This window comes from Crocodylus porosus, unplaced genomic scaffold (genome assembly GCF_001723895.1).
Source record: "Crocodylus porosus isolate Cpor-Errol unplaced genomic scaffold, CroPor_comp1, whole genome shotgun sequence".
Lineage (NCBI taxonomy): Eukaryota > Metazoa > Chordata > Crocodylia > Crocodylidae > Crocodylus > Crocodylus porosus.
In genome coordinates, this window is record NW_017728907.1 from 16,514,443 (window position 1) to 16,527,568 (window position 13,126).

The 13,126-nt window shown below is 41.4% G+C and overlaps 1 protein-coding gene across 3 annotated transcripts in view; it reads left to right on the top strand.

Annotated features, from left to right (window-relative positions):
* Positions 1-13,126, top strand: part of RABGAP1L (RAB GTPase activating protein 1 like) — a 462,175-nt gene that overhangs the window by 64,017 nt on the left and 385,032 nt on the right. For all 3 annotated transcript variants that reach the window (XM_019530871.1, XM_019530872.1, XM_019530870.1), the window contains 3 exons: positions 2,589-2,655; positions 4,402-4,504; positions 5,707-5,873. In XM_019530871.1, coding sequence (XP_019386416.1) covers positions 2,589-2,655; positions 4,402-4,504; positions 5,707-5,873 — 337 coding nt within the window. The remainder of the gene's footprint in view (positions 1-2,588; positions 2,656-4,401; positions 4,505-5,706; positions 5,874-13,126) is intronic.

Consider the following 13,126-nt stretch of genomic DNA (forward strand, 5'->3'; position numbering starts at 1 on the left):
ACTTTGAGGTGAGGAGAAATTTGATGCTCTGTAATTAGTTTTTCATATTTGGGTCACTGATTCCAGTCCTACCCCTGTAGTGGCTGCCTTTGTGCTTCAAGCCATGTGCACTGTCACAGTTGGACAGGCAGACATGGGGCTGCACTTTTCAACCCAGTTCATTTCCCCCCCAACTCCTCCCATGCTCCTGGAGTTGGTGGGAGCAGCTGCAGGGGCATATGGCTCTGGTAGCTAGTCTTCTGAATTCTTGGAAGAGCAGCCACAACAGCAAGGGCCATGCACAAGCTTTCAGATTCAAAGTGAAGGTAAGGAAGGGGCAGATAGCAGAAAGATCCAGGCATGGCAGGTTCTGCTTCTGCTTTCCTCACCTAGCACCAACCTGTACACCCCCAGCAACTGTTGTGACCCCCTTCTAACTCCTGCAGTGACAGTGTGCTGCTACAATTCAGAACAGTTATGGAGAGGTGCCTTGAAATCCAAAAAAAGGTTGAGAACCACTGGGTTGAAGCCTCGACCAGTATCTTTACATTTGACGAGTAAAAACTGTGTGGATTTTCCAAATTGCAGGAGAATGTGGTTAAAGTTCATTTTGCCTTAAAACCATTGGGTTGATATGTGAATATCCTTTTTGCTTCTATAAACAGAAGTCTGTGTTAATTTGAGTATGATCCCAGTTTATTTTAAAGTTGAGCATGCTACTTCATCCTTCTGTATCCAGGCAAGCTTGTGTGTCTACATGTAACCCCACTGTTTTCTGCTGGTCTCTGTGCTCACGCGGGTTGGTTGCCCTTATGGAACAAGTTGCCCAAGAAGGGCCTAAGACTGAATTTAGTACCTCTGTGTAAAGATAAACCCGTTTACTTGAGTATTGCTGTCTTTGCAAGGAAGTATAGCTGTGTGTGTACCAGGCCTAATTAGGCTGGGTGAAGTATCATGTTACTGGGGATGAGCTGCTTTGAGTAACTAAACTGACTTGGGTATGGTATCTCTGCATGGTACTGCATTGTGGCATGTTGGTATATTTTAGTTGTCTCCTCCCTGGTAATCCTACTTGCACATTTATTTACTTCCTTGCTTTTTGAAGACTAAAAAGTAGCTGTTTATTTTCTCTGTCATTATTGGGAGAGAGAGAAAATGAGTTTTGGATATAAATAACTGCTCTGCCTTATTTTTATAATGAAGCAGAAAAAGAAAATTGCATGCATTAAATGGGAACAAACCTATTTAATAGCCTGCTAATTGCTAATGTAAAAAACCTGGTTTTGTAACAGGTTTTAGGAGTGTAATTGCATTGTTGTTTGTTACATTTCTGCTCATAACATACCATGCTCACTGCAATATTAATTAGCTAGCTGTCAGTCATTTGAAAACTGTGAAACTGCTTTTGTCTTCAGTGCTATCATGAGAATACTAAGCATCTAAACCGTGTTCCTTTGAATCTTCATTTGTTATAAAGCCTAAATTTTCATAGTAAAAGCCGTTGAGCATTTTTTCCCATTAAAGAAAATTGGCCAATTGTGCAGAGAGAAATTTCTGTCAAAAGAGTAAAATATTTCCTGTACTCTTTATAATCAATAGTTCTCGGATACTTTCCTTATTGTGAGATTGTATGTCAAAAATGTTCCGTATAATATATTAAGTGTCTCTGTTGTAAACCTATGCCGAGCTGAACTTTTCTGTTTTGTGAGGGTACATGTTCAAAGGGGAAGGGCTACACTTATAGGATTTTTTAAAATATTGTGTTTGTACCTTTCTTGTTCCCTTACTTTTACGTAAAAGGGGATGATAGTACTTCTTTCTACCATTTCTATTTAGACTGCAGACACTATTAGGGAAGATGTAAACAGTTAGCACAGTGGGATCCTAATTTCTGTAGGGATATCTGAATGCTAATTCATGGTGTTTTGTGAATTTGTGTCCTTTACTAGAGGAAGCAGAGGGCAATGAATGTTAAAGAAGATTGTAATTTCTGCCAGATGGTTGGGAAATAGAAATGAAATAGTTTTAAAAAGTTTAATTTCCCCGTTTAGGTGCTTGAACTTGACTCTTCTGGTGGTTTTATGCATCTCTAAAGCAGTATGGAAAGGGGAGGGAATAACCTAATTTTTGTCCTATTCCTAATCAACTCCACAGTTAGCAAAGAATATAACTCCACGGTAAAGAACAGCATTTTAATCTGTAAAGAGCCCTGACACTATGTGTTTTGTAAATGTAAAGGAATATTAGAAATAAGATTTAATACTTCTTACCTTCAGTTTTAGTGAAATGTCGAATTCTGTAGTTTCAGTCTACCTCCTTTTGTATCAGCATTGTTTAGGGATCCTTGACTATATATGCTTTAAAGCTTATTCATAATAAAAAAAATGGTAGGGGAAAACAATTTGATACCTAATCTGTTCTGTTCTTTGTGGCTTTTCTTTGTACATGTTGTGTCACTTACTGCATGTGTGTGAACAGAAACTTATTGCAAATGCTGTGTTCCTGTTTAAATGGAAAACTGTGTAATCTGTGGCATTAAGTATGTATGAGAAGGTGCTTATACTTTTCTAGAGCTTTCTAATATTTTTAATTTTGAAAAACTTTTGCAGATGCTTTGGGATGCTGCTAAGTCCAGGACGAAACGTGAAGAATAGTGACATGCATTTACTGGATATGGTAATAATCAATTTGTCTGGCAAAATAGAAGCTATATGATGATAGCTTTTTGCGCTTTTTTTTTTTCTCAAAGGGCAATTTCAAGGTGCCCATATAATTTTAATGGTAAAATTCTTGGTTTTGATAATTTCACTTGACACATGAAATACAGGATTTTGCTACCTTATTAAGATGTTTCCTCAGTGGAATTGTACTCATTTACATTACAGCTAAATTTTGCCCCTTGATATAAAACAATGAAGTGAAAGATACTAAAAATCGTCTGTAGATTCTTTAAAATAGGAATCATAGGAAAGGCAGATTGGAAGGGACCTCACAAATTCATCTAATTCAGCTCCATGCTCAAGGCAGGATTGTTCCTGACTAAACCATCTCAGCCTAGTGTCTGTCAACCTGCTTTTGAAAATTTCCCTGGATGGAGATTTCACAACTTTTCTAGGTAGCCTGTTTCAAGGCTTGGTCACCCTCATAGTTGGATAGTGCCTCCTTATCTCCAACTTGCTGTATTTGAGTCCAGGATGAGATCCTGTGCCCTTCCTCCCCACTGCCTTTTTTTCCCCGCCTCAACATTTTAAAAAGCCCTTGTCTGGGGATTTGAGTACAAGCCAGTGGTGGCAGTGGCGGGGACAGGTGGCTGCTGTGGTTCTGACTATATCTATGACCTGGGCTCAGAGTTGGGAGTCAGAGCTGCAGCTGCTGTTCCCCCGGGCTCCAGCACAGGGCACAGAGCACTTGGTTGTTACAGCTCTTGCCTGGCCATGCAGCAGCAATGACAGTTACAACAAGTTCAGCCCAACTCTGCTGCATGGCCAGGTTGGGTTCTGAGTGACCATGTCTTCCCTGTCCTGGGCTGGAGTTGCAGGGTAAGTGGCTGGGGGGTAATAGGGAGAGGGCTGAGGCAGTGGCAGGACAGGCAGAGTGGGCAAGTAGTCATGTGGAGGGGGAAGGCATTGTGAGGATGGGAAAGAGAAGGGGAAGTTATGGGGGCAAATGCCAGGGTGTACAGGCATGAGAGGGCTAAGTGGTGGAAGGGGGGATACGGAGCAAGGGGCATGGGTCAGGTCACTTGACCCCATTGCCCTGCCCTGCCCTGCCCTAAGGGTCAACTTGTTCAGGAAGGCATAGACTTTACTTTCATAGGCAACTGCCTACTTTGTCAGCTATGTAGCTGTTGCCTCTATTTGAATGAGTTAAAACCCAAGGTACAACCCTGGCCTGCCTTCTCCTTGACTTCAGACTATCACTGCTAACTACCTCATTGGTAATCTTCCTTTTCCCCTTTTTCCCATGATTAGTGGCTTGTTTACTTCTGGACAGGCAGTTTTCTTGGCAGCATCTTCCATGTCTGCTTCCCTCCACCACCTCCCATCATCATCTTTTAATTCCTTTCTTTGTTTTCCTGTTTCCTCCTTGTTGTAGGGGTCATCTACCTCCAAAAAAAACAGGGAGGGGGGAATGTGGGGTGGGTGAGCAATGATGACTGCAAATAGCTCCCAAAATACCAGTATGAAAAGTCATTGACCTGTTTACCTTCAGGGTTGCGAACTAACTTGTTTGTTCTGCTTATATGTTTTAGCTCTTTTTCTCTCCCTCCCTTCATGCTTTTTTTTTTAACTTTATTTAGATAGTTTGCTTTGGGACAGGGGGCATTTGTTTCACTGTGAAGTGCCTAGCACAGCTAGGCCCCTAATTTTATTTGGTCTCTAGGGGCCACTGTAATACAAATAATATATGTGTTATTCTTAGGAGTCCATGGGAAAGAGCTCTGATGGGAAAGCTTATGTTATTACTGGAATGTGGAATCCTAATACACCTACATTTCTAGTACTTAATGAGGAAACTCCTAAAGGTAACTTTTTAAAAACAGTACTGCTTGCTTAATTACGTCATATAAATTAAATTGAGTATTTTTTATTAAAATGTTGTTGTGTAGTTATGACTGACAAAGGTTATAGATGCTCTTGGGGACCATTCTGAATAGTACTTAATAGGTATGCATCAGGGTAACCAACAGAAGCTTTAATTTAGCATCAGAACTGTGTTAAGTACTATATGAACACATATAATATGAAGAGATTAAAATTGCTTGTATTGGTGTGAGAATTGTTGCCATTCAGAACCTGATAAAACATTGTCTGGGATTATGTTCACTTGCCCTTGGGAATTTGAATTTTCAATTCCAGGCATGCTTATTGATGTCTTTACCTCTCTTACTGCTTTGATTAAATGTGGACTAAGTTGTCACTATTCTTTTGTATTTTCATTGAGACTTTTAACATAGTGCTGACCTCCAAGTTTGTAATTGTTTCTGCTGTTTTGGGTGTTTTGTGTTGTTTACTAGCTTTTTTACTAGCATTTTTCATAATGTTTTAAAGTGATTTGTGTCCTAGTATAGTGTAGGTTAGATCTTGCTGAACAGCCTGACCCAGTTTTCAATTCATGATTTGGCTGCACTGTGTTTTCTGTGTCCATTTATGGTCCAATCAGATAACTGTCTCCAGAGTTTTGTGTGTGGGGTTATTGCTTGAGGCTTGGGATTGGATCCCTTATGATAAAGCATCTACCTGATAAGACATAGGCATCATGGATCTGGATTGTACATCAGTGCTATGAGAGAGCTTGGGACAAATGGAGGACATGTCGATGATCCTTTAAGTTAGATGTTTAACTTCCTTTCTTCAGCAGTAGAGTGTCCCATCAGATTTGGGATCTTGGTCCAGTTCAGTTTCCTGTTTATGATGTCAGATGTGACTGTTGCTGCTTTTTCCTGTATGATCCATTTTTCCTTCATCTTTACAAGTGTTAATTTGTTGGAATATTGCTGGACCATTTTGGCACTAATGGAAAAAAGCTCATTGGCTAACATGGATATGCAAAATCTAAAATACAGATAACAAATGTGAGAGGTATGCTGCAGAATGAATAGCTGGAAGGGACTGAATTTAAACAGAAGTCTGTTTTTCTAATTTGTCTTTGGGTACTTTGAGAAATTTTCTTCTTGAAGCTAACTTTATTTGTTGTTGTACATTTAACTTTATTTTTGTGTTCCAGACAAACGTGTTTACATGACTGTGGCTGTGGACATGGTAGTCACAGAAGTAATAGAGCCAGTCCGCTTTTTGTTGGAGACCGTTGTGCGTGTTTATCCTGCTAATGAGCGTTTCTGGTATTTCAGCAGGAAAACATTCACAGAAACTTTCTACATGAAGATAAAACAGGTACTGTATTTTAATAAAAAACAGACTTGAAGTATCAGGTCTATCTTTTCTTGTTTGGTTCCATAAATTTTACAGACTATTTTATGGTGGTGGGTCCTCAATTGTACTGGCATAACAGTTTAAAAATGCTTGTGCGTTAGCCAGGTACAAAGCATCCAATTGCAAATCTTAACATGTCACGTGATTAAGCTTGAACAACCCTGATCTAATGTATATCTTTTGGAGAATTTTTGCACGCAACTTGTGCACTCCTACTTGCATGGAGGTGTCTAAAATTAAGACCATCTAACTGTTTAAGTCCAGAAATGCATTTCTCCCTGCTGCATTATGGTGCTTAATAGGTGAAAGCTCTGTCTCCTGTTGTTTAGAATCCCAGAAGTATATTAAAGTAAGAATAATTAACATGAGGAGTGTGATTAGGCAGAGACAGAGAACCCTGGTGAGTGTGTGGTGTTGTTTGTCTGTTGTTTATATAAAAATAAGAGGCTGCTACTACTGTTCTGTCAAACTACAGCTGTAACAGTATGTTCCTGTGCATCAACTTGAACGTTTGCCATTATTGCTCCACTGCTGCAAGGAAGCAGGTGGTGGGGTTAGGGAGGTAATGTGACCATTTATGTTAATGATTATTTGACAAGATTTTGTGTAAATTGTCGCAATGTGCTTTATTATAAGTTAGGTATCCAAGTTGTAACGGTATTGGTCTAGAGGCAAAGGGAATCAGAACCCATGGTACAGTTGATATCTTTTATTAGACAAACTAGATATTTGCGAGGGGGGAAAAAAATATTTGCAAGCTTTTGGGCATAAGCACCCTTCTTCAGGCATAGGAGAAAAGATTGTAAAAGTTGAACTGAAGAAGTGTGCTTGTGCCCAAAAACTTGCATATAAAGAATTTTTTCCCCACAAAAATCTAGTCGGTCTAATAAAAGATATCTCCTCTACCCTGAGTTCTGATTCCTTAATATAGGTTTAGATGTTCCTTGTTGTAAGTCGTGCCCCTCCTCTCTTCCTCCCCCTTTACCCCTCACCCCACAAATATTCCGTTTCATGTGGCTTCTACACAGGAGAGGTGAGGGTCAAGTTGTAGTACACTGAGTAGATTAATATTTCCTCTGTAGGGCTTCCCTGTTTATAAACCTATGTGATTGATGTGATTTTTGCTTATTTCCTCAAACATTGGAAGGGATCATGTGTTCCTTGCTCCATAACCTCTATTGAATGTTTTTCAGTAGAGTGGAATCCGAAAGTCCCCAAATTTAGTTCTGTGATCTTGCCTGTTCCTCAGTGCTGTCAGCTTACCACTGTTGTTTTATTCATTCTGGATTGATAGTTTTATTCTTTTGCAAGTAAGCGTTGACCTACTTTCTGTTGAGATTTGTACACTGATATTGACTCAGGATCTGAATAGTAGAGTCTGACCTTGTAATTTACACTGGAATATGTTAGAACCACAATCTTTGGCTGACTATAATGAATAAGAGTGACTTAATTTTCTGAGTTTAAGCAAGGGTATCATAGTTATCATCTTATTTTGAAATAGTGTGAAAAAGTGGTGGTTTTACTATATCATAATGACATAGAATTTACTTAATGTCTGTCTTGCTGATTTAAATTTTATGCAAGCTGTTTTCTTTCATTCTTGCAATCTTCAGTTTTACCACCAGAGATTAGTGTAATAAACTGGAATTTATGAAGAACTACAAATTACTAGTATCATGCAGATACTGGAGATGGCTGCTCTTTTTCTGGTTATAAATAAAACTCACTTTACTTGCCCCTGGACAAGAGCATAGGACTTGAAGTGTATTGCACCATAGAGAGGAACGATGGTCTTGTGGTTAAGGTAGCCTGCATTGGAAGCCAATTGAAATTGATTCATTTCCTGGCTTGACAACATGCTTCTTCTGTTTTGCTCTATACTATGTAGATCAATATAGACTTGATCTGATGTACAGACCAAGTCTACACTCATCTTCTGATGAACTAATTAGCTTAATTTAGGATATTGTGAAATTGGGCTCCACCAGTATTGCTGCAAATTGGAATTGGTATGAGTTAAATGTACTTTGTTGAAAAATTATTTTGGAATGTACCTTCCTCTTAGTGTTCCTCTTGAGTTGCAGTGACTGGCAGGAAGGACCCACCCTTATTTATGTTTATGGTTTTTCTGGGATTTGAGCAACGTGGAACAGGATTACACTCGGGTACCTAATAGGTAGAAAACATCTGGTCTTAAATATCTGCTTAGTGATATGTGTTTATTGGTTTGTGGTTACAGTTTCAACAGTGTTTAAGTGTATCAGTTTAAATTTATTAAATGGAAAACCACAACTTCTCAGAAATATAGGTGTAATTATCAGTCCATGCTATTATTTGAAATATTCACCTCTTAAATTTTCCTGTGTTCTTATGGATTTACATTCTTGTTATAGTACAGTCAGACTGTGATAATGTTACATTATGGGACTGAATGAAGCCTGTGGTATCAAGTGAAGCTGACAATAACTGGGGTTGAATACCAGGTGGAACTTACTTGTGTCCTAATTGCTTCTAGAAAGACAATTGCATGGATACATATTTGCAGGGATCAGAATTTATACCCTACTCATTTTGTGCACTTTGTGAACTTATGTAATGTCTAAGTATGACATTTATTTAATATCTAAGATGAGGAATGAAATAACAAGCATAACATTTATTCTATGTTAAAAATTATGTACTAATTGAAGGGAGTGGAGAAGCTGTATCACTGAACTAAAAAGCCCCTCATCTGCCCCTTTTCTTTAGCAACCCCAGCTGTGCTTCGCTGACTCAGAGCCTTTGTTTAAAACTTGCAACCTCCTCCCTCCCCCAAATATTGTAAGCACAGCCAAAAAGTTATAATATCCGGCATAACATCCTGCACCCGTTTACAGCTTAACTACCAGATAATTTTCATGCATGGCATGAAAGCCAAGACAAGCCACACTTAGACTCTAGCAATAACTTAAATATCAGGCACTGAGCAGGGGCCTAGTTAGCTTATTAACATATATACAAATATTTTTGATGTTGCCTAACTTTATATATTTCTTCAATGAGGCAAATTACTTTGTCAGTAATTGTCTGCTAACTCATTTGATCTGGGAACATCATTTGATAATTGAGTCTTTAAATCAGTTAGTCTAATCTCTTTTAGACTGAAGGCACCCCTTATTAGATTTGAGGTACTCCTAAGAAAGTGCCAGCTCTTGAGTTTTCACTCATTTTTTAACTGCAGAAAAATTATAGAGTAATTCTTCCATTGCAGAGAACTTAGAAAGACTACACTAGGTCAGACTTCCTGTTAATCTCTTGATTTATCTTGGCAATTATGTTTGCACACCTAACAGTGCTGCAACACCTTGGTTTAAAACCATTGCAAGAAATGGTCAATTTACCTAGTGGAGATAATTTGCTGACATTAAGCAGTTTGTGACAAGTTCAGAGTGGAAACAAATAGGCTTTTTGCATTACTGTATGTGGAAATCAGTCATTGATGATGCACACTTTGATAATAGGCTGTGTGTGATATAAAGAGGAGTGATAATATATGGGTCTGACTTTACTAATTTTTTTCAGGAGCATTTATCATGATGGCGTTTAGATCTATTTAAATATCTAGTTTTGACATTACTGTGATTATGATTTACATACATGTCTGTTTTGGGTTATCTGAATGCCAGTTTTGTCTTCAAAATGAAGTGGTTTCATTTGTGTTGCAAAAAATGCACTTTTTCGTGGTAAACAAATTGTCAGGGAGACCTAATTAGTATCTGTCAATTTCCATGCCATTTGTTCCCTGCAGCTCAACACAGTGGTTTGTTTTATGCCAATTAACTGTATTTTTACCTGATTGTATAATGTAGCAACTTCCCAGTTGAAATAATGCCAGTAGCCAAAACAAAGGGGTTTTTTTCCACATGTGCTTTACTAGATCACTGTGTCCATCTGCTGGATGCATATTATATCACATTAAATCATGGCTAGTTAACTTGAGGCTGGTGTTTTTATAAAGCATTCTTCTTGTGGCTGCACATCAAGAACCCTTGGAAACTTCAGCTTGGACAGAACACCTGTCTGCTTGCTAAATGGTGTGTCTTGCAAGGAACATGTTAGAGTTGTAGTCTTGAGACTCCATTGACTTCAGATTGATTTTCAACTGAAATTAAAGCACTCAAACAGTTTGATATATCAATATCAAGTTTTGGACATTTTATCTGAGAAGCAGTGTATGGATTTATCCTGAGAGTTAATATGAGCTGGGCTACTTGACCCCCCCCCCCCCCAGTTAGATAGGAAGTAGAGCAGGGGTGGGCAAAATATAGCCCATGGGCTGGATCTGGCCTGCCAGGCCATTCTATCTGACCCATGGGGCCCCTAAAAAAATTAGAAAACTAGTTATTATCTTCCCATGGCTGCCTGTCAAAAATGACAAGACACCAGTGGCAGCAGGATCCAGGAAGAGCCAGTGGCCAGACCCAGTGGCAGTAAGAGCAAGGCTCACCTGGCTTTGCCCCAGCTCCAGCCTCCAGCCAGAAGCTTCTGCCTAGCAGAGGCTTCTGGCCTGGAGAACTTGGGGCTGTTTCCCCACCTTCCTCTGTCCAGGAGTGGAGAATCAGATAAGAATGGATGGGGGCGGAGGATCGCTGGTGCAGCAGGAGCCATCCTGGCCCAGCTGGCATCATGTGGTTCTCAGCTGGCTTCTGCTGAGCCATGCAGTTCTGGTCTTGTGGCTAGGAACTACATGCTGCTGGGGGGGTGGGGAGGGGGGTGTCAGTTGTGGGGGAAGGAAGGGAAAACGGGGGAAAAGCAGCAGTGCCAAGTGTGGGGGGGAAAAGTGGAAGCAGGTGTGAGTGTGGGGCCCTGAGGGTCAGGGCTGGCAGCAGCAGGAGCCAGCTGGGAACTGCTGGGGCTGGGCTGGCTCCTGCTGTGTTCTGTGGTCCCAGCGTTGCAGCCAGGAACTGCATGGTGTGGCACAGAGCTGGCTGGGCACCTAACAGCAGTGCCCAGTTCCCAGCAATGCTGGGTCTGCAGAATGCAGCAGGAGCCAGCCCAACCTCTGTGGTTCCCAGCTGGCTTCTGCTGCTGCCTCTGTAGGGGAGGCTGCATGCAAGGGCAGGCATCAGCTGTCTTTCCCACCCCCTGCTGCACAGGTTTGCAGATTCCAGCATGAGTGGAGGGAGTCCTGTCCCCTGCTTCCCTGAGGAGTCCAGCGCAGGGCTTTCCCCAGTGCAAGTGTGAGAGCTACAGGCATACAGTGTGGAGCCTCTGTAATAGAGGCAGCTGGACAGCCTGTGTTTCTTCCCAGCCAGAGCTGCGCCCCACCGGGCACCAGTGCCTGCACTGGACGTGAGCTCCCTGAGCCCCCCTCCTTGCAGCCCCCACTGCCAGCAGCAGCAGCAGCAAGCCATGTGGGTGGTCCCCACCCTCCCTCACACCCTACAAACCTCACACCAACACCCTGCCCCCACAACCTCCCACATGTAGACACACAGCCCAACATACCTTATTCCCCCCCTGCACAGCCACACCCCCTACATCTCACCATACACCCCCCCACAATGTAAGAATGCAACTTTATTTTGAGTTATTATGCAATCCCTTCTATATACAGTACACAAACACATCATGACAAATATTTTTGTAATAAAATTAAAATATATTTTAGTAGGTGTTTGACTTCTTTATTAAAATATATTTTCATTGGTGTATGATTTAGTTTTCTTCTGGTTCTAAGATGGCAACCCCCCTCCCAAAAGGAGTATTTCTGGGGAGTAAAGGGGAGGGACTTCTGGTGGCAAAGGTCAGGGGCTAGAGGGTGGGACTTGTGGTCCCAATATGGTGACCAGGGGGGTGGGGCAGCTCTCAGGGGCAGGGCTACCCATGTGACCTTCCAAGGCTCATCAAAACTTGTTAAGTGGCCCTCCTGCTGAAATAATTGCCTGCTTCTGAAGTAGGATGTATGCCCTCAAAGGGCATTTGGATCGAACTGACCACTTTATGGTTGGGCAGGTTGATTTCTAGGCATATTGCAATGGTTTGGTCATAATGATTCTCAAGTGTTGGCTTCTTAATGATTTTTTAAAAATGTGTATTGTGCCTGTCTAGAACTTTGGAACACATTTGAAAGTGGAATTAGAAATTCCAACATTAACAGATTTCTGAATATTATTGGGGGGATTCCACGTAATGCAAAAGCCATGGTGCTGCACTATCTTTACCTTTTCTTTCCATTCCTGTAAAAGGAAGCTTACAGACCATGCTAAATAAGATAATCAAGAGCAAGAGATGCCTTCTTGCACAAGTGCTTTGCAAGTACTTGACATGGGTATCTGGGGAGATTAACATCATATAAACTAATAATGGAAACAGTATTTTCTTGCTAAATACTAGGGCTGTGCAAAATTTTGCCAGCTGTTTCAACTCGTTTTGAGCTCGAAACAGCAAAATCGAAACAAAACAGAGAGCTTCAAAACAGCCTTGAAACGAAACGAGGCAAGTCAAAATGTTTTGAAATTTTCAAAATGTTTCAAGTTTCAAAGCTCAAGTTGAGCTTGCTTGCAGGGAAACAGAAACTAAAGCAAGGAGTGCTCTCATTATTGACTCTGTAGCTGGCCAGTGACTGTCATCCTTTCCTGAGGGCCCTTCCAATCCCAGTACTCTGGGGGAAGGATGGAAAAGCTGCAAAGAAGGCAGCATTGTTTGAACTGCCCTGCTTTCTGCCTTGGTGTCAGATGAGTGAAGGCACACCTTAACACACACACAGTGTTACCCACCCACGTCATGAGTTTTACTTGTCAGCAGCTAGAGGTGCAGGGCCCCAGACTCCCCCTGCACTGATCTCCTTGACAGCTGGCAGACTTTGTGGCCCTAGCAGGGCCTAGCAGGCTTCTAGTTTTCACGCCCCTGTGCCCCAAGACACAGTCCCACAAGCATCCATGTCATGAGTTTGTCAGCAGCCAGGTGCAGGGCCCCATAACCCAGAAGCCCCTACACCCATCTCCTTGAAAGCTGGCAGGCTTTGTGGCCTCAGCAGAAACTAGCAAGCCTGCAGCTTTCACCCTGCTGCACCTTAACACACACGGTGTCACCTGTGTCACGAGTTTTGCTTGTCCTCAGCTTGAGGTGCAGTTTCCCCCAAACTCCTGCACCTATCTCCTTGAAACTTGGCAGGCTTCATTGCCTTGGCAGGGCCTACCACACCTGCAGTTTTGATCCCACTATGGCTT